This window comes from Theropithecus gelada, chromosome 12, assembly GCF_003255815.1.
Source record: "Theropithecus gelada isolate Dixy chromosome 12, Tgel_1.0, whole genome shotgun sequence".
NCBI lineage: Eukaryota > Metazoa > Chordata > Mammalia > Primates > Cercopithecidae > Theropithecus > Theropithecus gelada.
The window spans coordinates 78,168,731-78,192,651 of record NC_037680.1 but is presented as its reverse complement, the minus strand read 5'-3'; the positions used below and the strand labels follow the sequence as shown (position 1 = coordinate 78,192,651).

At 36.5% G+C, this 23,921-nt stretch overlaps 1 protein-coding gene across 3 annotated transcripts in view; it reads left to right on the top strand.

Moving 5' to 3' along the window:
- Positions 1-23,921, top strand: part of C2CD6 (C2 calcium dependent domain containing 6) — a 177,399-nt gene that overhangs the window by 66,097 nt on the left and 87,381 nt on the right. For 2 of the 3 annotated variants that reach the window (XM_025404808.1, XM_025404807.1), the window contains exons 12-13: positions 7,103-7,146; positions 8,258-8,557. The exons of the other annotated variant lie outside the window; for it this stretch is intronic. In XM_025404808.1, the coding sequence (XP_025260593.1) occupies positions 7,103-7,146; positions 8,258-8,557 (344 nt within the window). The remainder of the gene's footprint in view (positions 1-7,102; positions 7,147-8,257; positions 8,558-23,921) is intronic. 3 annotated transcript variants of the gene reach the window in all.

The window sequence follows — 23,921 nt, the reverse complement described above, 5'->3', positions numbered from 1 at the left end:
AGTGAGTCTCCTCTACATAAAATACACTTGGGTCTTGTTTTTATGTCTATTCTGCTACTCTGTGTCTTTCAACTGGGGAGTTTAATTCATTTACATTTAAAGAATTATTGAATTATTAAGGACTTACTATTGCCATTTTTTACATTGTTTCTGTCTGTCTTGTAATACTTTTGCCTATCTTTTTCTGTCATGCCATCTTTCCTTGTGTTTCATTGATGTTTTTGTATTGATATGCTTTGGTTCCTTTCTCTTTGCTTCTCGTGTGTCGTCTTTTATTCTCAATAAATATAGATTCAAAACTACTCAACAAAATACTGACAGACTGAATTCAACAGCATATTAAAAGGAGCAAATGGAATTTAACTCCAGGATGCAAGGATGTTTCATCATACAGAAATCAATTAATGTGATACACTACATCGACCGCATGTAGGATTAAAAACCACATGATTATTTCAACAGATGTGAAAAAGTATTTGACAAACTTCAACAGCCTTTTAGGATAAACACCTTCAAAAAACTAGATATAGTAATAAATAGCTCAATATATTAATAAGAAAGGCTATAAATGAAAAGCCTGTAGCAAATACCATACTCAACAGTGAAAAACTGAACACTTTTCCTCTAAGATCAGAAACAGCTCGAGGATGTTCATTCTGCCCCTTCTGTTAAACATAGTACTAGAAATCCTAGTCAGAGCAATCAGGCAAGAAAAAAAATAGAAAGTATCCAAATCAGAAAGGAAGAAGTAAAATTATCTTTGCAGATGGCAGGATCTTACATACAGAAAATTCTGTAGACTCCATACAAAAAGACCTGTTAGAACCAATAAATGAATTCAGTAAAGTTGCAGGAGATAAAACCAACACAGAAAAATCAGTTGTGTTTCTATACACTAACAATGAACTGCCCAAAAAAGAAATCAAGAAAATAATTCCAGTTTACAATAGCGTCAGAAAGAATAAAATAATTAGAAATAAACTTTTCAAAGGAGGTGAAAGACCCTGCACACTGAAAACTAAAAAACATTGATAATGAAAAAGAAAATAAAGGGAAAGATATCCTGTTTTCTTGAGTTTGAAGATTTAATACTGTGAAAATGTTCATACTACCCAAAGCAGTCTACAGATTCAGTGCAATCTCTATCAAAATTCTAATGGTGTTTTTAACAGAAGTAGAAAAAGCAATCCCAAAATTTATATGGAACCACAGAAGACTCTGGATAGTCAAAATAATCTTGAGAAAGAAGAACAAGGCTGGAGGTATCACACATTCTGATTTCAAAATATATTACAAAAATATAGTAATTAAAATAGCATGGAGTGGCATAAAGATAGACATATAGACCAACAGAATAGAAGAGGGAGCCTAGAAATAAACCCATGTAAATGTGATGAACTGATCTTTGAGAAGTGTGCCAAGAATACACAATAAGGAAAGAACAGTCTTTTCAGCAAATGGTGTTGGGAAAACTGGATATTCAAATGCAAAATAATTGAAATTAGACTTTTGCTTAACACCATAAACAAAAATCAGCTCTAAATGGATTAATGACTTAAATGTAAGACTGGAAACTGTAAAATTCCTAGAAGAAAACATAGGGGAAAATCTCATTGACATTGGTGTTGGCAATAATTTATTGGATAAGACACCAAAGGCACAGGCAACAAAAGCAAAAACAGACAGTGGGGCTATATCAAATTAAAAAGCTTCTACACAGTAAAGGAAACAACAGAGTGAAGAAGAAACCTACAGAATGGGGGAATATATTTGCGAACCATATATTTGATAAAGGGCTAGTATTCCAAAACATATAAGGAACTTTTTCAACTCAATAGCAAAAAAATTTTTAAAAAGTGGACTGAGCACTTGAATACATATTTATCCAAAGAAGACATTACAAATGTCCAATGGGTGTACGAAAAGGTGCTCGTCATCATTAATCATCAGGGAAATACAAATCAAAATCATAATGAGATACGACACCTGTTAGGATGGCTATTACTGAAAAGTCAAGAAGTCAACAAGTGTTGGCAAGGATGTGAAGAAATTCGAACCCTAGTACACTGTTGGGGGAATGTAAAATGATGGAACTGCTTTTGAAAACAGCGTGGAGGTTACTAAAAAAAATGACAAATAGATAAATCATATGATCCTGCCATTTCACTTCTGGGTGTCTATCCAAAAGAATTGAAATCAGTATCTCAAAGCAGTATTTGCACTCCTATGTTTATTGCCATGTTACTTACTATAGTCAAGATGTAGAAACAACCTAAATGTCATAGATGAATGGATAAAGAAAATGTGGTATACACACATAATTCAGAGACATTGCAGGTTCAGTTCTAGACCACCACAATAAAGCAAGTCATATGATTTTTTTTTTTGTTTCCTAGGGCATATAAACATTATATTTACACTATACTATTGTGTATTAAATAAAGTGTGCAATAGCATTATATAAAAAATCAATGTACATGACTTAATTTAAAAATACTAATTGCTGGCTGGGCACAGTGGCTCATGCATATAATACCAGTACTCTGGGAGGCCAAGGCAGGAGGATTGCTTGAACCCAAGACTTCAAGAGTGGGGTGCATCAGGTAGGATCATGCCACTACACTTCAGCCTGGGTGGCAGAGCAAGACCCTATCTCAAAAAATAGAGAGAGGCCAGGTGCTGTGGCTCAAGCTTGTAATCCCAGCACTTTGGGAGACCGAGGTAGGCAGATCACCTGAGGTCAGGAGTTCAAGACCAGCCTGGCCAACATTTAGTAGAGACCCTATCTCTACTAAAAATACAAAAATTAGCCAGGCGTGGTGGCTCACACCTGTCGTCCCAGCTACTTAGGAGGCTGCTGAGACATGAGAATCTCTTGAACCTGGGAGGTGGAGGTTGCAGTCAGCTGAGATCACGCCACTGCATCTAGCCTGGGCAACACAGTGAGATGAGACTCCATCTCATATATATATATATACACACACACACACATATATATACACACACACACACATATATATACACATATATATACACATATATGAGGTTGTTTGGGTTTTCTTGTAAATTATATATATATTTTTATATATGATCATCTGAGCCTTCAGTGAGTTGCAATATTTTTGCTGCTGGAGGGTCTTGTCTTGATCTTAATGGCTGGGACTGATCAAGGTGGTAGTTGCTGAAGGTTGGGGTGGCTGTGGCAATTTTAAAAAATAAGACAACAATGAATTTTGCTGCATCAGTTGGCTCTTCCTTTCATTAAGGATTTCTCTGTAGTATGCAATGCTGTTTGATAGCATTTTACCCACAGTAGAACTTCTTTCAAAATTGGAGTCAGTCCTCTTAAACCCTGCTGCTGCTTTGTCAACTAAGTTTATATAGAATTCTAAATCCTTTGTTGTCATTTTAGCAGTGTTCACAGCATCTTCGGCAGTAGATTCCATCTCAAGAAACCACTTTCTTTGCTCATCCATAAGAAGCAATTCCTCATCCATTCAAGTTTTATAATGAGATTGTAGCAATTTACTCACATCTTCAGGCTTCACTTCTAATTATAGCTCTCTTGCTATTTTCATCACATCTGCAGTTACTTTCTCTACTGAAGTTTCACTGAACATCTTAAAGTCATCCATGAGGGTCGTAATCAACTTCTTCCAAATTCCTGTTGATATTTTGAGCTCCTCTCCTGAAGCACAAATGCTCTTAATGGCATCTAGAATGGTGAATCCTTTGCAGAAGGTTTTCTATTTACTTTGCCAAGATCCCTCAGAGGAATTATGTAGGGCAGCTAAAGCCTTATAAAATGTATTTCTGAAATAAGAGGACTTGGAAGTTGAAATTACTCCTTGATCTGTGAGCTGCAGAATGGATCTGTGTTAGCAGGCATGAAAACAACATTAATGTCCTCAGACATTTCCATCAGAGCTCTTGGATGACCAGTTGCATTGTCACTGAGCAGTAATATTTTGAAAGGTATCTTTTTTCTGAATAGTAAGTCTCAACAGCGAGCTTAAAATATTCAGTAAACCATGCTGCAAACAGATCCGCGGTCATCCATGCTTTGTTGTTCCATTTATAGAGCACAGGCAGAGTAGACTTGACATAAATGTTAAGGGCCCTAGGATTTTTAGAATGGTAAATGAGCATTGGCTTCAATTTAAAGTCAGCAGCTGCAATAGCCTCTAACAAGAGAGTTGGCCTATCCTTTGAAGCATTGAAGTCAGGCATTGAGTTCTCCTCTCTAGCTATGAAAGTCCTAGATGACATCTTCTTCCAGCATAAGGCTATTTCATCTACAATAAAAACCTATTTAGTGTAGCCACTTTCATCAGTTATCTTAGCTAGATCTTCTGGGTAACTCGCTGCAGCTTCTACATCAGCACTTGGCTGCTTTACCTTGCACTTTTGTGTTACAAAGATACTGTCTTTCCTTAAACCTCATGAACCAACCTTTGCTATCTTCAAGGTTTTCTTCTGCAGCCACCTCACCTCTCTCAGCTTGCATTGGATTGAAGAGAGTTAGGGGCTTTCTTTGGATTAGGCTTTGGCTTAAGGGACTGTTTGTGGCTGGTTTAATCTTCTATCCAGACCATTAAAATTTTCTCCATATCTGCAATAAGCTGTTTTGCTTTCTTATCATTTGTGTATGGAATAGCACTTCTAGTTTCCTTCAAGAATTTTTTCCTTTGCATTCACAGCTGGGCTGTTTGGTGCAAGAGGCCTAGCTTTTGGCCTGTCTCAGCTTTCAACATGCCTTCCTCAGTAAGCTTAATCATTTCTAGCTTTTGATTTAAAGTGAGGGATGTGCAAATCTTCTTTCACTTGAACACTCAGATTCATTTTGGGGTTATTAATGGCCTAGTTTCAATATTGTTGTGTCTCAGGGAATAGAGAGGCCAAGGAGAGGAAGAAAGATGGGGGAACAGCCGGTCAGTGGCATAGTTAGAACACACACAACATTTATAAATTAAGTTTGCCATCTTACAAAAGTCTAATATCCAGCATTTATAAGGAACTTAAACAAATTTACAAAAAAAAAAAAAAACAAACAAACAAAAAAAAACACCTCGTTAAACAGTGGGCAAAGGACATGAACACTTTTCAAAAGAAGGCACACATGTGGCCAACAGGTATATGAAAAAATGCTCAACATCACTGATCATTAGAGAAATGCTAATCAAAACCATAATGAGATACCATCTCACACCAGTCAGAATAGCTATTATTAAAAAGTCAAAAAATAACAGATGCCAGGAAGGTTGCAGAGAAAAAGGAATGCTTATACACTGTTGGTGGGAGTGTAAATTAGTTCAACTACTGTGGAAGACAGTGTGGTGATTCCTCAAAGACCTAAAGACAGAAATGCCATTTGACCCAGCAATCTCATTACTGGGTATATACCCAAAGGAATCTAAATCATTCTTTTATAAGGATACATGCCCGGGTATGTTCATTGCAGTACCATTCACAATAGCAAAGATATGGAATCAAGCTAAATGCCCATCAATGGTAGACTGGATAAAGAAAATGTAGTACATATACACCATAGAATACTATGCAGCCATAAAAAGAATGAGATCATGTCCTTTCCAGGAGCATAGATGGAACTGGAGACCATTATCCTTAGCAAACAAATGCAGGAACAGAAAACTAAATACCACATGGTCTCACTTATAAGTAGGAGCTAAATGATGAGAGCACATGGACACATACAGGGGAACAACACACACTGGGGCCTATCAGAGAGTGGAGGGTAGGAGGAGGCAGAGGATCAGGAAAAATAACTAATGGATACTAGGCTTAATACCTGGTAATGAAATAATCTGTACAACAAACCCCCATGACAAAAGTTTACCTATGTAACAAACCTGCACATGTACAATTGAATTTAAAAGTTAAATTTTTTTAAAAAAGTTTGCTATCTTAGATGGGTGTGGTTTGTGGTGCCCCTCAACAATTACAATAGTAACATCAAAGATCACTGGTCATAGAGTACCATAAAAGATATTATAATAATGAAAAAGTTTGAAATATTTTGAGGATTACCAAAATGTGATGCAGAGACACAAAGTGAACACATACTTTTGGAAACATGGCACCAATAGTCTTGCTCAATGCAAGGTTGCCGCAGACCTTCAATTTGTACAAAACACAGTATCTGAGAAGTGCAATAAAAAGAGATATGCCTGTGTACATACAATGGGATATCATTCAGCATTTAAAAAGAAGGAAATCCTGCCATATGTGACAACGTGGATGGACCTTGAGGACATTATACTGAGTGAAATAAGCCAGTCACAGAAAGACAAATATTGCATGATGCCACGTATGTGAGGTATATGAAATAGTCAGAGTAGAATGCTGGTTGCCTGAGGGTAGGGGGAGGGGCAAATAGGGAATTGCTTTTCAACAAATATAAAGTTTAAGTTTTGCAAGATGATGAAGTTCTAGAGATCTGCTTTACAACATTGTGCTGATAGTTAACATTATTGTGCTTTACACTAGAAAATTTGTTAAGAGGATAGGTCTCATGTGACTTGTTCTTACCACAATTAAAAGAAAAGAAAAAAAAAGAGCTGAACAAAGTCATGTAGTCGTGACCATAGCAAATTTTTTTGCTAGAATTCTGCCTCAGTTATTTATTTTCTTTTTGTCCCTTTTAGGTTTTCCCTTTTTACATGCTAAATATGTATTCCTTATATTTCTAGGAAAATTTTACAAGTATTTCAACCAGCCTTCTTTGAATGGTCCTATTTTGCCTAATTTCATACACCCTTATTCTAGTCTCTTCTTCCGATCCTGGTCGCATCACTTATCATCTGGAATTTATTTCCTCTCAACTTAAAAAAAATATATAGCATGTACCTGTGTTTGTGTCTTGTATTTACGCATCTGAAATGTTATCATTTACCACTCCCCCATCTTCCCAGAGATTCATCAGCTTGTTTATAGTAAGTAGTGTTTATGTTTGGATAGATGCTTTGATTTAAGTTGCTCTTTGTTTTTAGTGAGAAAAAAATGTAATAGTATTTTATCAATGTGCATACATATGTTTATTTTTTTTACGTAAAATAAAATACCCCCATTAATTTTTAAGCAGATATCCCTCTTGTAAATGAGGAAGCTGAAACTACTCCAAATGAGGTAAGGGAAATTGGAAGAGAACTTTTAATAGTCATTATTTTATAAAGGGATAAAATATTTATAAATGGAGAAATATTTATAGGTAGAGAAAGGTATCTGAGAAGTTAGTTGTTTTACGGTTTCTATTATGGCAATATCTGTATAGTTACACTCTTGAAAGAGCCTTCTGCATAAAATAGTAACATTTAAAAATATGAAGATGGGGACAAAATGTGTTGAGGAAGAGATGAAGGAGAAACAAGAAAAAAGCATGAAGTTCTACATAAGATCTTGGAAATAAATGCCATAGACCTAACTGCAGTTTTTACTCTTTCTCACCAAAATCTTTTATCATATTGTAAACTTTGCACAGAAAATAGTATTCTATAGTTTATAATAGAAACAAACAAAACATAGAGTTTACATAATATAACTTGCTTTTCAGCTAAATTTACGTAAGGTATTCATTCCATAAAGCAGTGAATCCCCATGTAAACCAATGAAGAGTAAAATGTTCACTTACTGCTTGACAAATAGGATTTAATGATTTCCATTTCTGGGTCAGTGGCTCCCAAATGCCAATTGAAGAGTCATTATGTATTGCTATTTTCCCCAGTTCAAGGAGAGTAAAAGAAGATAATATAGAGAATTTTTCATAAAGCTAAATTTATTTAGTTTAACAGGCCATCCTTTATTTTACAATATTGTTCTTTGTACTGTGGTGCTATTAATATTCTCTTTATTTTCTTATATAGTTGTGATTTATGATATCATTCCTTGTGCGTTTTGCTATTAAAATTTCCTTTGTTTCATGATATATTGGTGGCAGTATAATAATAGTAGAATGTCAGACCCTCAGATTTTTTATTTTGAGATGTTGCTGATTTATAGATTTGGATATATGAGAACCACTGCTTTATCATATTTATGGATAGTATTCTACAGTCCATGGTTTCAGGCAAGTAAAGAATTTCACATGTTTATTAAGGAATTTAAAATTTATAAATAATAATGGTAATTTGTTATGATAAAGGATAAGAGTACAATTGATTTTGAGTCATTTTCTTAATTTGTAAACTTTTCCAGTCAATAATGATTAATTGGTAGTTTGTTTTATTGCTGTATTTTCTAGTTACTGGATAATGATTCTGAGAAAGGCCTGACTCTACCAACTTTGAACCAATTGGACCAAGATAATTCAACTGCTGATACTTCTAAAAGTGATGAATCAACACCTTCACCCACAGAAGTGCACTCATTGTGCACTATTTCTAACCAGGAAATAATAAAAGCAGGCAGAGTACCACCTTTAGGTGAACGTCAATCAGAAAGCATGCCAGACAGAAAAATGAAAAATGTGTTTTTTCCATCAGAAGTAAAATTAAAAGATAACTATCCAAGCATTTTAAAAGCAGACTCATCTCTATCAGAGGTAAATTTCAGGAGTATCTGTATAAATCCAAGGAGAAGGAACTTAGTTTCATCTCCAACAGAAATTAGCTGGCAAAACAACAGTCTTAACTTAGCTGAAAGGAAGAACACAGGCTTAGTTTCCACCAGATTAAAAATTAAAAGGTAGCTTTCAAAGCCAAGACCCAAAAGAAGGCCTTGAGCTCAAGGTGTCTGCCCTTATATTAGAAGTGTAAGACTAGGGACACAAAATAATCTATTTTAAAAAATTAAATACAAATAAATTGAAAATGCCTTCAAATGTCTCCAAGTGGAAATGTGTCTAAGTATATTAAATATTCCTACTTTACTTATATCAATCAAGAAATATGGATAAAAAACTTTCAAGAAAAGCAAAGTGATTTGAGATGCCAGTAATACAAATTAATCTCATGGGTTGGTAATTCAGCTGAAAGTGTAACAACAATAACAAAATGTAAATTCAAAGGAAATTTAAAAGCCTGGGAAGTTATTTCAGTGGAAATTCTTAATACAACTATTATATTATAGGAAATAGCATATGTTCTCCTTATTACAAATAATTTTATAGTTTAAAATGAGAATAAGAGTGTGAATTTAAAGGTACATCAAATTCTAGACTTTCTCAAAATGACAACATTCTACTTACATCTTTATATCTTATTGGAATCACTATTACAGGTAGTTCATCAAATGATATAAAAAGATACATAGGTCAGAAGATAAAGAATTTGAGTTCTAAGTAAGATTATGCTTCTAAATACTAGCTTGGGCATCTAAGTCTCTAGATCTATTTCTCTCATTATTTGAATGGTAGATCAGACTAGGTCATTTCTAAATTCTTTCCCAAATTTCAAAAGGTATAATTTTAACTGGGAATTATTCTCAATTACCTATGTCAATAGCTTAATTAATACAACTTAAAAATAACATTCTTGTTTTTTCTAAATGTTCTGAAAGCAATGCACAGTCACAGAAAATTTAGAAAATGGAGAGAAATGTAAAAGAGAAAATAAAAGCAGTTATAATTCTACTGCTACATTTAACAATTTTATTTTCTTTTAGTCTTTCTTATGCATATATACATATATCTTTTATGAATTTTAAAAGCTTGAATCAAAATAGACATATAATTTTTATTTTTTGACTTTACATGCATGCCACCTGAATTTTCTTAAAAATTTGCAAGATGTAGAATGTCCTCAAATATTAATATTCCATAAGTTTTTAAACAGTTTTCATATTGCTGGAATTAAGTTTGAAATTAACATTCTTTTGCTTATTTATTTGGATCTGTGGATCTGTGATTATCTCCTAATGTATTTACAGAAATGGCATGCTAACAAATTGCTCTCCAGAAAGACTGTACCACTTTACATTCTTACCAACAGTATTTGAGTATTAATGGTCTTTTAAATAATGATTAACACTTTTTCTTGCTCATTAGTCATTTTGGTTTTCCCTGCTATGAGTAGACAGATCATGTCCTTTGTCCATTTTTTTCTTTTGAAGACTTGGGGCTTTTGTTTAGGTTTTATAATGAGCTCTTTTGATTTTAAGGTATTAACCACTTGTATAGGCACATAGTTTGTAGTTTACCTTTTAATTTATGTATTACATTCAATCTGACTTCCAAAATATTCAATTTTCACTTGATAGGTAAGTTATTTATTGCTGTATAACAAACCACTCCAAAACCAAGTGGATTGAAAAAAACATTTTATTATCTTTCAAGATACTGGGGCGGTTGACTTGCTTGTTGGGCAGTCCTTCTGCTCCACTTAATGTTGGATGTTAGATGGACTTACAGTTATCTAGGAGCTTGATTGATTTGGAACACTCATGACCACTCACTCACATGTCTGACACCTTGAATAGCTGTTAAGGCTGGGCTCAGCTGGGATGCAAGAACATCTGGTTTGATGTGTCTGTTTCCTTCTTTCTGTCTCACATATATATGTGTGTGTGTATATGTGTGTGTGTATATATGTGTGTGTGTATATATGTGTGTGTGTATATATATATATACACACACCTCAGATTAGATAGATAGATAGATAATATATAGATCTTTCTTTCCATGTAATCTTGGGAATTATCCTTCTCTCTCTCCATGGGGCTTCTTCTTGTGGTCTTTCTATATAATCTGTCTAACAAGGCTGCTGAGCTTTTTATGTGGCAGCTCAAGGCTTCCAAAATGCAAAAACAGAAACTTCAGGTCCTCTTAAGACATAGGCTTGGGATGAGCACAGGGTCACCCTCACTACCTTCTGTCGATTACAGCAAGTCCCATGCTCAGTCCTGATTCAGTATGGGAGGGGACTACAGAAGGGCATGAATCTTGGGAGGAGTTGTACATCAGGGACCATATTTGGAGATTAACTAAGTTCCAAGTAAGTCATATTCCTCCTACATGCAAAATATACTCACTTCACTCCCAAGATCCTCAATGTCATGCTATTACTGTATCAAGCTCAGGCTTGAACTACAAAATTTTATTATCTAACTAAGGTTCATGTGGGTGAGGCTCCTTAGGTATGACTCCTCTCAAACTTAAAATCTATGAATTGAAGAGACCAGTTATCTGTCCCCTACATACAATGACAAGCCAACAACAGGAAAATTGGAACAGACACTTCCGTTATAAAGGTAGAGGGAGGGAAAACATGAGGCATACATCAGTCAGTTGACCATAGTAATTCTGAAGTTCTTGGCCTTGCTCTCACGTTTTAGCCTTACCCTTTGAATAATCCTTTTTCCATAAGAAATACTTTTGTTTGTAGTTGTAGCCCATGTTCTGTGTGTGGGAAGTTGAAAGTTCAAATGTGTCTTTTCATTTTTGCTTTCATTGAAGACTGAAATTTCACATATGTGTCTTTTCTTTCTAAACTACCCCTGTTCCTTTCAGTCCAAGATGCTATTATTCTCTTAAAGATTTTGTGGGCTTCCTGTGTATCAAATTAAGATCTAAATTAGTCAAATGTTACCCTTCTAAATATCTTCAAGTCAGGCCCCTATTTCCTTGGGCTGAGAGTCAGGGTGCTGTGGCAAAATGTCCTTAAGAAATTTAGAAGTGCCCTTGTCTGGCAAAGAAGGCCTAAGTTGCTACTTAAGATTCTTAAAATAATTTTTGCCTAGCTGAGTAGGCCTATGAGTCACCACCTTAAATCTTTTTGAGGTGTTAACAGATCTTACAGCCATACCCTTGTCATCTTAACCCTGAAACACATTCCTATGAACCCACAACTGAGTCCCCAGTGACTTCTATATTACCAGATGTGGTTATCAGTTCTCAGTCCTCATCTCTGTGACTACTTAGCCACATTTGAAAAAATAGTTCCACCTTTTTTGTCTTGAAACTGATATTTTTCACTGGCCTTTTGTAATATTACATTCGCCTAGTTTTCTTCCTTCTTCATTGGCTACTCTTTGCTGGGGAGGTCTCCTCTTCCAATTTCTAAATGTAAGATTGTCTCACACCCAGTCCTTGTATTTTATTTTTTCTCTAACCTTTCTAGGTTATTCATTCAGCCCTGTAACTTTAAATATAATTTGTAAATGAATAACTCCCACATTTTGGGGCTCTTCCATGAACTCCCGGAGAGTATATGTAAAAACTTACTTCACTTAGATATCTTATAGAAATGTCAAACTTAACATGGCGAAGACTGAATTCTTAATTTCACCTCCACTAATTTAGATTCTCTCCTCTTAATGTTCCCTATTCATTTAATCTTTTCAGCATATAAACATTCCAGGCATTATTTCTAGGTCAATGAAATGTGTTGTTGAACATAAAAGACAAAAATAAATGTTCCTGTGGAGCTTATATTCAAAAAATACAAAAATAAATGTTCTTGTGGAGTTTATATTCTTATAAATGGCACCTCTAAACTATTAAGACCAATATCGTAGGAGTCAACCTTGATATTGTGGTTTCTCTCATCTCTTATATCCAGTCCACCATCAAGTCTTGTTAATTCTGTATTCAAAATATATCTGAAATCCACCACTGTCATTGCTATCACCTTGACTTAGACCAAGCTACTTTCATCTCTCCTGTCTGCTATAAAAGCTGAGTTTTCCTGCTTCCAATTTTGCCTCTGTCTAGTTTGTTCTTCTAATAGCAGCAAGACCGATCTTGTAAAGATGTAATCTAAATCATGTCACTCCTCTGATCAGTATTCTTCAATGGCATGTTTTCATGCCTGGAATAAAGTCCAAACTTCTCACCATCATCTACAATGCCCCCACTTAATATTTCTGTCCTCATGTGTTAGCATGTTTCCCTTTGTTCACTCTGCTTCAACCACATTAGTCTTCTTACTATTCCTTGAACAAACCAAACTTATTCCAGCCTCAAGGTCTTTCTAATATTTTTCTCCGTCGGGAATGCTCTCCCCCACAGATCTTCTCAGGGTTCATTCATTCACACCATTTAGGACTCTGCTCAGATGTTCCCTCCTTAATGGAGGGCGGGTTGGGGGGCTCCTCTGACCACTCTATGTAAAGTAATTATCTACCCATCCACCCTCCTCCATTCCTAGTATTCTTTCTTCATATATCATTTCCTGGTATCATATTATGTTTCTTTACTCATTTATTGTCTGTTACTCCCATTTGACTTTAAATTACAGATAGTACTGAGATTTAGTCTTATTTACCACTGTATCTTACTATCTAGTAATAATAATGAGTATTTTAAATGCAATACATACATAATTAGACTCATACATAATTAGAGCTCTTACTACTTAGAACTCACCACTAATAGTGATGAGTCCATGTTAGGCAGTAGTAAACATCTGTTGAATTAGTTTAGTTAAAAATACTGCAGGGTCTTGAGGCATTTGCTGTGGAAACTCTGAATATATTATATTATAACTCCTAGGCCTCACTGTATGTAGTTAAGTCAATCACATAGTCATAGGAAATGCAATCATTTTAATACTCTTAAGGTGAATGAACCATCTAGCTCTGACACACTAAGTATCAGGCATAAGGCTGCAAGATTATTTCCACAAAGGGCAAGTGGTAAGAGCTCTAATAATGTATGAGTCTTTGAGTTTAAAAGCCTGTAGGGTCTGCAGAGGATTAGGGTTAAGGAAGGCAGAGAGTGAAATATGTGACATCATTAACCTCATATCTCCTATTCATCCATTTTATATAACTGCCCTCTTTAAGCCATGAATTCCATTCATTAAATTTGAATCCCTTACTAATGATTGATGGTACTGTTGGGAAATATGCCATAATCTCCCCAAAACGTTGTCCTTGTTAATTCTGTACTTTGAATCAACCAAAACTATGCACGTGAAATGCACCTTGCAATTATTTTATCCACAGCCTTTTAAATTTTATTTTTAATTTTTAATTTTATTTTTTCATAAAAAATTTAATTGACAAATAATTGTGTATATTCATTAGATACAATGTGATCTTATAATCTACGTATATATTATAGAGTTGATCAATATAATTAACATATCTATTTCCTCACCAATTTATCATTTTTTTTGTAGTGAGAACATTAAAAATGTATTTTAGCAACTTGGAAATATACATTATTATTAACTGTGATCACCATGCAGTGGAATAGATTACTAGAACTTATTTCTGCATTCTAAGTGAAACTTCATACCTCTTTGAACAATATCTTTCTTTTTCTCACCTCTTTTCTTCCCATTCACCCAGCCTCTGGTACTCACCTTCTCTGTTTCTATGAGATCAACTTTTTAAGATTTCACACATAAGTGAGATAATGCAGTATTTGTCTTTCTGTGTCTGACTTATTTCATTTTGCATGATGTCTTCCAGTTTTATCCATATTATCACGAATGACAGAATTTTCTTCTTTTTTAAGGCTGTGTAGTATTCCACTGTGTACACATTTCTTTATCCATTGATCTGCTGATAGACACTTAAGTTGCTTTCATATCTTGGATATTATAATAGCACAACAGTAAACATGGGGATGCAGATATCTCTTTGATACACCAATTTCAAATCCTTTGGAGATACACCCAGAAGTAGTATTGCTGTACCATATGGTAATTCTATTTTTAGTTTTATTGGGAACCTCCATACTACTTTCTAAAATGGCTGTACTAATTTATATTCCCACAAATAGTGTACAGGGGTTCCCTTTTCTCCATATCCTTGCCAGCGCTTATCATTCTTCTTTTTGATAATAGCTCTTGTAACAGGCGTGAAATGATATCATATTGTAGTTTAAATTTGCATTTCTCTGATGATCAGAGATATTGAGTATTTTTAATCTATCTATTGGCCTTTCATATGTCTTCCTTTGAGCAATGTCTGTTCAGATCGCTTGCTCATTTTAAAATTAGGTTATTTGTTTTCTTGCTTTTGAGTTGTTTGTGTACCTTATATATTTTGAATATTTGCCCCTTGTCAGCTGTATGGTTTGCAGATATTTTCTTCCAGTTCATGTTTTGTCTCTTCACTCTGTTCATTGTTTCCTTTTCTGTACAGAAACTTTTGATTTGATGCAACTCCATTTGTCTATTTTTGCTTTTGATGCCTGCATTTTTGGAGTCCTATCCAATAAATAATTGCATAGACCAGTATTGTGGAGATTTTCCCTTATGTTTTCTTCGATTAACTTTACAATTCCCCATTTCCACATCTTACATTTAAGTCTTTTATACATTTTGAGATGATTTTTGTGTATGGTGTGAGATAAGTGTCCAGTTTCATCTTCTGAGCCATATGTATTTTTCTCAACACCATTTATTAAAGAGTCTGTTTTTTCCCTATTGTGTTTTTGGCATTTTTGTCAAATATCAACTAACTATAAATACTAAATACTTGGGTATATTACTGGGCTGTCTGCCTGTTCCATTGGTTTATGTGTCTTTGTGCCAGTGCCATGCTGTTTTGATTACAATAGCTTTATAACATAATTTGAAACCAGGGAATTTGATGCATCTAGCTTTGTTCTTTTTGCTCGAGATTGCTTGGCTGTTTGGGGTCTTTTATGGTTCCATATGGATTTTAGGATTATTTTTTCTATTTCTGTGAAAAATGACATTGGAGTTATAGTGGGAATTGGATTGAATCTGTAGACTGCATTGGGTAGTATGGATGTTTTAAAAATATTAATTCTTACAATTCATGAACATGTGCCATATTTCCATTTGCTTGCATCTTCTTTCCTCAGTGTTTCATAGTTTTCCTTGTAGAAGTCTTTTACCTCCTTGGTTAAATTTATTCCTAAGTATTTTATTTTTAGTATAGCTATGGTAAATGGGATTGCCTTCTTGATTTCTTTTTTAGCTAGCTCATTGTGTATAGAAACTACTAATTTTTGTTGTTTTTTTCCTGCCAACTTTTATTTTAGGTTCAGGAGTTACTTCTGCAGGCTTGTTACATGGGTAAATTTCATGTTTCTGGAGCTTAGTGTACAAATTATTTTATCACCCAGGTAGCATATATCGTATCCAATAGGTAGTTTTTCGATACTCACCCTCCTTCCACCCTCCACCCTCAAGTAGGCCCTGGTATCTATTCCCTTCTTTCTATCCAGGTGTATTCAATGTTTAGCTCCCACTTATAAGTGAGAACGTGTAGTATTTCGTTTTCTATTCCTGCATTAATTCCCTTAGGATAATGGTCTTGAGCTGCATCCATGTTTCTGCAAATGACATGATTTCATTTTTTTTTATAGTTGCATCAGATTCCGTGGAATATACATACCACATTTGCCTTATCCAGTCTACCACTGATGGGAGTCTAGGTTGATTCCATGTTTTTCCTATTGTGTATAGTGCTGTGATGAACATATAAATGAATGTGTCTTTTTGGTAGAATATTATATTCGTTGGGTATATACCCAGTAATGGGATTTCTGGGTCAAGTGGTAGTTCTGTTTCAAGTTCTTTGAGAAATCTCCAAACAGCTTTTCACAGTGGCTGAAGTAATTTACATTTATATCAACAGTATATAAGCATTCCCTTTTCTCCACAGCCTCACCAGCATCTATTGTTTTTTGACTTTTTAGTAATAGCCATTCTGAATGGTGTGAGTTGTTAACTCATTGTGGTTTTGATTTGCATTTCTCTCTGATGATGAGTAATGTTGAGCCAACTCTCCAAGCAGCTCTCCCTGCCAGCTCAAATGTCTGTGGGGGTCATGGGGTCACCTGCAGCTAGGATTCTGGAGATCCATGTTGAGAGTGGGCCACTCTATACCTATTTAACCTACCCTTTCCTTAGAAGCTGCTTGAGGCCAGGAATGAGTCCTTGTGCTTGGCAACCCCATGCGGGGTTCCCAGCTTCCTCCCACTTCAACCAGAGTCCGCATTCTCCCTCCATCCACTCTCAATGTCTTCCTTCCAAAGATCTGCCTGGAGTGTGCTGGTCTTCTTGATGATGTTATCTTGGTGAAGGAAGCTCTTCCTGGCTGTGTCTAGTTGGCCATCCTGGCTCCTCTTCCTGGATTTTTGTATGTTGATTTTGTATCCTACATTTTTACTGAATTCATTGATCAGTTCTAAGAATTTTTGGTAGAGTCTTTACATTTTTCTATGTATAAGATCATGTCTCTGCAAACAGGGATAATTTGACTTCCTCCTTTCCAATTTGGATGCCCTTAATTTCTTTCTCTTGCCTAATTACTCTGGCTAGAACTTCCAGTACTATGTTGAATAAAAGTAGTTAGAGTGGGTGGTGTGGTGTTGTCTTGTTCCATTTCTTAGTTGAAAGCTTTTCCCCCATTCAGTATGATATTAGCTGTGGGTTTGTCATGTATGGCCTTAATTGTATACTGAATTGTATTAAATACATTGAATTGAGTATTGAGGTTCTTTCCTTTTATACCTAATTAAGAATTTTTATCATAAAAGGATGCTGAATTTTATCAAATCCTTTTTCTAATCTATTGAGATAATACGGGTTTTGTCTTTCTTTCTGTTGATGTTATGTATCATGTTTAGTGGTTTGCACATGCTGAACCATCCTTGAGTTCCTGGGATAAATCCCACGTGATCATGTTGTATTAATGGATTTGATTTGCTAGCATTTTGTTTAGGACTTTTGCATCCACATTGATCAGGGATATTGGCCTGTAGTTTTCTTTTTTTGTTGTGTCATTGTCTGCTTTTGGTATCAGGGTGATGCTGGTCTCATACAATGAGTTAGGAAGAGTAATATGGTTTGGATTTGCGTCCCAGCCCAAATCTAATGTCAAATTGGATGAGGGGCCTGGTGGGAGGTGAGTGGATCATGGGGGAGGATTTCTGTCTTGCTATTCTCGTGGTAGTGAGTGAGTTATCGGGAGATGTGATGGTTTAAAAGTGTGGGCACCTCTTTCTGTGTGTCTCTTTCTCTCTCTCCCTCTCTCTCTCTCCTGCCACCATGTGAAGAAGGTGCTTGCTTTTCCTTGCCTTCTACCATGATTGTAAGTTTCTGGAGACCTCCCAGCCATGCTTCCTGTTAAGCCTGTGGAAGTGTGAGTCAATTAAACCTCTTTTCTTCATAAATTACCCAGTCTCAGGTAGTTCTTTGTAACAAGTGTGAGAACAAACTAATACAAGGAGTTTTATCTGCTTTAATTTTTTGGAATAGTTTGAGAAGAATTGGTATTAATCTTCTTTAAACTTAGGTAGAATTCAGAGGTTAAGCAATTTGGTCCTGGACTTTTCTTTGTTAGGAGATGTTTTACTACTAATTCAGTCTCATTACTTCTTATTGGTCTGTTCAGACTTTCTATTTCTTCTTGGTTCAATCTTGGTAGGTTGTATGTTTCCAGGAATATATCCATTTCCTCTAGTTTTTCAAATTTATTGATACGTTCTTGTTCATGGTAGTCTATAATGATTTTTTTTTTATTTCTGTGGTATCCATTTTGATGTCTCTTCTTTTTTTCCTTTTGTCTTTTTTTTTTTTTTTTTTTTTGAGACAGAATCTCATTCTGTTGCCCAGACTGGATTGCAGTGGCACGATCTTGACTCACCACAACCTTCGCTTCCCAGACTCAAGCAATTCTCTTGCCTCAGCCTCCCTAGTATCTTGGATTACAGGCATGAGCCACTACCGCCCAGATAATTTTTCTATGTTTAGTAGAGATGGGATTTCACCGTGTTGGCCAGGCTAGTCTTGAACTCCTGACCTCAAATGATCCACCCGCCTCAGCCTCCCAAAGTGCTGGGATTACAGGCATGAGCCACCACGCCTGACCCTCAATGAACTTTAATTCTTAATTTCTTTCTTCACCCAGTGGTTATTCAGGAGTATGTTGTTTAATTTCCATGTATTTGTATAATTTTAAATGTTTCTCTTACCGATTTCTAGATTTATTCCATTGTGGTCAGATAAGAGACTAGATAAGATTTCAATTTTGAAAATTTTTTGAGACTTGTTTTGTGTCCTAACATATGGTCATTCCTGAAGAATGTTCTGTGTGCTGATGAAAAGAATGTATTTTCTGCAGCTGTTAGGTGAAATGTACTGTAAATGTCTGTTAAGTCCCTTTGTTCTATGCTGTAGTTTAAATCCAATGTTTCTTTTTTATTTTCTTTCTAGGTGATCTCTCCAATGCTGATAGTGGATTGCTGAAGTCTCCATCTATTATTGTATTGGGGCCTTTTGCTCTCTTTAGATCTAATAATATTTGCTTTATGTATCTGGGTGCTGTGGTATTGGGTGCATATATATTTACAATTGTTATTCTCTTGCTGACTTGATCCTTTTGTTATTATTATATAATGTTCTTCATTGTTTCTTTTGACAGCTTTTTACTTGAAGTCTGTTTTGTCTGATATAGGTATAGCTATCCCTGCTTGGTTTTTGTTTCTGTTTGTGTGGAGTATCTTTTTCTATCTCTTTGCTTTCAAGTGTTTGCCAGTGAAGTGATTCTATTTTAGGCAACATATATTTGCATCTTGTTATGTTTATCCATTCAACCAGTGTATGTTTTTTAAATTGGCATTTAATTCATTTACTTTCAAGGTTATACTTGATAGGTGAAGACTTTTTTTTGTCTGCCTGTGTTATTTCAAAGGACCTGTCTTCAAATTCAGAAATTTTTAAATTCTGCTTGGTCTAGTCTGATGTTAAAGCTCTTGATTGTATTTTTTATTTCATTCATTTAATTATTCATAGCATTCCTGTGGTTCTTTTTTTAATGATATCTATCTCTTTGTTGAAGTTCTCATTCAAATCATGATTTTTTCCCCGATTTCATTGAATCATCAATCTGTATTCTCTTGTATCTCAGAGTTTCTTTAAGATTATTATTTTGAATATTTTTCTGGAATTTTATATATTTCCTTATGCTTTGGGTCTGTTACTAGAGAATTATTGTGTTCCTTTGTGTCACGTTTCCTTGCTTTTTCATGCTTGATATGTCTCTATGTAGATTTCTACATATCTGGTGTAATAGTCACATCTTTTGGGGAAGGTTTTGTAGGGAAAGACTTATTTGTTTAGATGGGTCTTGGGTGTTGGTTCAGGTAGGGTATGTTGGATTTGATTCCGGATGTACACAGTAGTGTAGTCACCATGTAGTTTCTTTAGCTGTAATCTGTGCTTGTGTCATTTGCATCTCAGTGGCCTGGGTTGGCAGAGTTCATGGCAGTGGTGGTGCAGCTTTGCTGGTGGTGGGCAAAGCTTCTTCCTACCCCAGGAAGGAAGGAGAAGTCACCTAGATTCAGCTCATGGGATTTGGGCATAGTTCACAATGGAGAAGGGAACTAAACCTTACAGGTGAGGCTCTTTAGGTCAATTTAACTGACCTAACAACAACTGTTGTTGTTCCTACATCTGAATGTATATGAGGAGTTAATGTGTTATATGCTGGATCATCTCCATTTCATAAACATCAGAATCATTGGAAGAGTCATGTGTAAAGAAGTGCTAGTGTGACATACAAATCACTACTCACCTGTCTCCATGTCCCCTTCCAGATGGTTCAATAAAAAAATTTACAGAATCCTAGGAGGACAAAGGGAAACCATGGCCTTCATTTAGGACTTAAAGGCAGCAGAAAAATTAAGAAATGCATTTTCTAAATACAACATTCCTGTATGGCCAGTAAAATTTGCTAATGGAGCTGGAGACTTACAGTGCATTATTACCAACTGAATTCATTTGTTGCCTCCATACCTTAGCTGTTCCAAACATTGTGACTTACTGAATCCATTATACAGACAGCTGACTCTTGGTTTGCTATCTTGGACATTATCAGCATGCCTTTCGTACACCACTGACATCTGAGGACTAAGATCAGTTTGTAAACATTTGTAGTACTCCCTTAAGGATACCTAGTCATCTACCATTTTCCACCAGTGGGTGGGTTGGGATTTAACCTGAATACTTGTACCCTCTGATATCCATAAGTTTCACGTTATAGATGATGTCCTATTGGTTAGCAAGTCAAAAGCCTTAGTCTCAATAGTCATGAATGTGGTATTACCATGTTTCCACTAGCAGTGGTGGCTGATAAGCTCTGACAAAATTAGGTGGACTGCTTACCAGATAAAGTTTATTGCGTCTATCTGGGCAGATTCATAATGGGCTGTCCTTTTGGCAGTCAAAGAAAAACTACTGCCTTTTTGCAGTCCGCCTACCTCCACCCCAACTACCAAAAGAGGAGGCCCAGCACCTTGATGGGCTCTGGGTATAGGAGGTGGCATGTGCCTGACTATGGCCTTAATCTTGGCTAACCTACAGACTGGCATCCTTTTAGTAGGGCCCAGTCCAACAGACTGAGTTAGAAGCTGTCCAGCAAGCTTATGTTAGGGGCCCTGCAATCCTAATGACTTTTTTGAGCTATGAATCTCTGTACTGATTAGAGCCACTGCCTGAAGACACCCTTTGGGGGTTTGGACTTGTTTCCCTCTGACCTAGCTATCAGGTACACTCTTTTTGAAAAGTAGCTGTTACCTTGAGTAACTGCTGAGCTCTTCTCAAGAATGAACACTCAAGCTGTGGAGACCTTGTGACTCTTTGACTTTTTCCCATCTTGAGGTGGGTCAACTTGGCCTCAGCAACTAACAAGGTAGAAGGGGCCCAACAAGCATCACTTGTAAAATGGAAATGGTAGATTCAAGAACATGGACATCCTGGCTCCAGCAGTATTTCATCTTTACAGTAAAAAGTAGCAGTTACCCCTTTGGGGGAAACCTTGCCCCCCACTCTGCTCTCTGAAGAAAATTGCTGGTTCAATAGGGCTTTACTATAAATAATATAGTCCCCTGTTTCTGACTTAGGAGTCTTCTGGCAGCGTCTATAAAACTGTGGTAGGATAACTTGACAGCTTGTAAGTAGGGTAAAATCCTAGAATTTGCACTGTTTCTGCCAATTTTGACAGTGAGAATGGGATGCTGACAGAGACATAGCTTTCCGGAAGAGGAAGGAAAAGAAAACCCTGCAGGCTGGGTTAGGGAATATGAGACGATTCCTTGGACTTCGGTGGCAATGCCCTCATCCAAGTGGTATGAGGCAGGGGTTGGGGAGGGGAAATGGCTAATAATGGTCTTCCCCTTGTCTTGCCTGTTAATAACTGTTCAGAGGCTGAGTTGTGACAGGCAGGATCGAAACCACTCAAACAGTGCTTTGTCGCTCACTCTCCCTTAGCGGTGAGGAAGTGGGGAAGAAGGGGATGACCTCAGCTGCTTTAAGGAAGAAGACCAGCATGTTTGGGAACTTCAGGCAGGTGAAGAACACAAAGTTTCATGGTTCTGTTAGACACAGGCACCAAAGGCTCCCAGGTAGAGCTATAGCAGCATGTGCCAGAAAGAAAAAAGTCCCTGTGCCAGGAGCTTTCTGGAGGCACGGAAGTACACAGGAGGAAGCAGGACCAATCCCGAGATGAGGAGGTGAAAGAAAAAAAAAAAAAGGGCTTCCTGTTACTCCAGCTTTATCCCATAGGTGAGGCCCTCTTGCTCCCTTGCTGTCCCTATGCACCTGGTCTGAAAATAAGGTTAAACTGGCGGCTGTTGGAGCATCTGTGCCCCACCCCTTCCCCGCCCCCCATACGCAGGTGAAGGTGAGTCTGTGTTCTGGTAGGGAAAAAAAACTCCACAAAAACCTGAAATCAATTAATATGGTTTAAGCAAAACTTACTGTGGGGAAAAAGTTAAAGTGATCTTATGCATAGGGCTCTCTGCCAATTCAATATATAGTCATGTGCCACGTAATGATGTTTTGGTCAACAGACCACATGATATGGTTTGGTTCTGTGTCCCCAACCAAATCTCATCTCGAATTGTAATCCCCATATGTCGAGGGAGGCGCCTGGTGGGAGGTGATTGGATTATGGGAGAGATTTCCCCCGTGCTGTTCTCGTGATAGTGAGTGAGACCCGCTGGTTTAAAAGTGTGGCACTTCCCCTTCACTCACCCATGCTCTCCTGCTGCCTTGAAAAAAAGGTGTTTGCGTCTCTTTTGCCCTCCACCTTGACTGTAAGTTTCCTGAGGCCTCCTCAACCATGCAGAACTGTGAGTCAATTAAACCTTTTTTCCTTGTAAATTACCCAGTCTCAGTTCTTTAGAGCAGTGTGAAAACGGACTAATACACCGAATATGCGATGGTGGTCCCATAAAACCATAATATCATATTTTACTGTACCTTTTCTATGTTTAGATACACAAATATTTACCATTGTCTTTCAACTGCCTACAGTATTTAGTCCAGTAACACGATGTACAGGTTTGTAGCCTAGGAGCAATAGGCTAGATCCTATAGCATAGGTGTGTAATAGGCCACACTATCTAGGTTTGTGTAAGTACATGTTTACACAATGACAAAATCACCTGATGACACGTTTCTGAGTGTATTCACATTGTTAGTTGATACATGAATACTACTGTTATACCATCTATTGCTAAGTGTGTGTAATGAAATTGATGTGTTACACACTTTTACTGTGAATGATGATAAAGTGTCAAGGGAAATTTTCCCATTCAGGGCATTGCCACATGTAGAGGAGTCCTTGCCATTTACCACAGGTGGGTGGATGAGTGCCTCTGCCCTTTGTTATTACAATTTGAGATGAGATTTGGGTGGGGACATAGAGACAAACAATATCATGTAGTCTGTTGTTGACCAAAATGTCATTATGTGGCACATGACTATATATTGAATTGGCTGAGTGCCCTATGTGTAAGATCATGGTACCTTTTTCCCCACAGTAAGTTTTGCTCAAAGATACAGGTGATGCCCTGTTGGTTGGCAAATCAAAATCCTCAATTTCAGTGGCTCTGACTATGGTGTTATTACACCTCTACTAACAGGAGTGGCTGACAAACCCTGACAAATTCAAGGACCTGCTTGCCAGGCCAGGAGTTCGAGACCAGCCTGGCCAACACAGGGAAACTATGTGTCTACTAAAAATACAAAAATTAG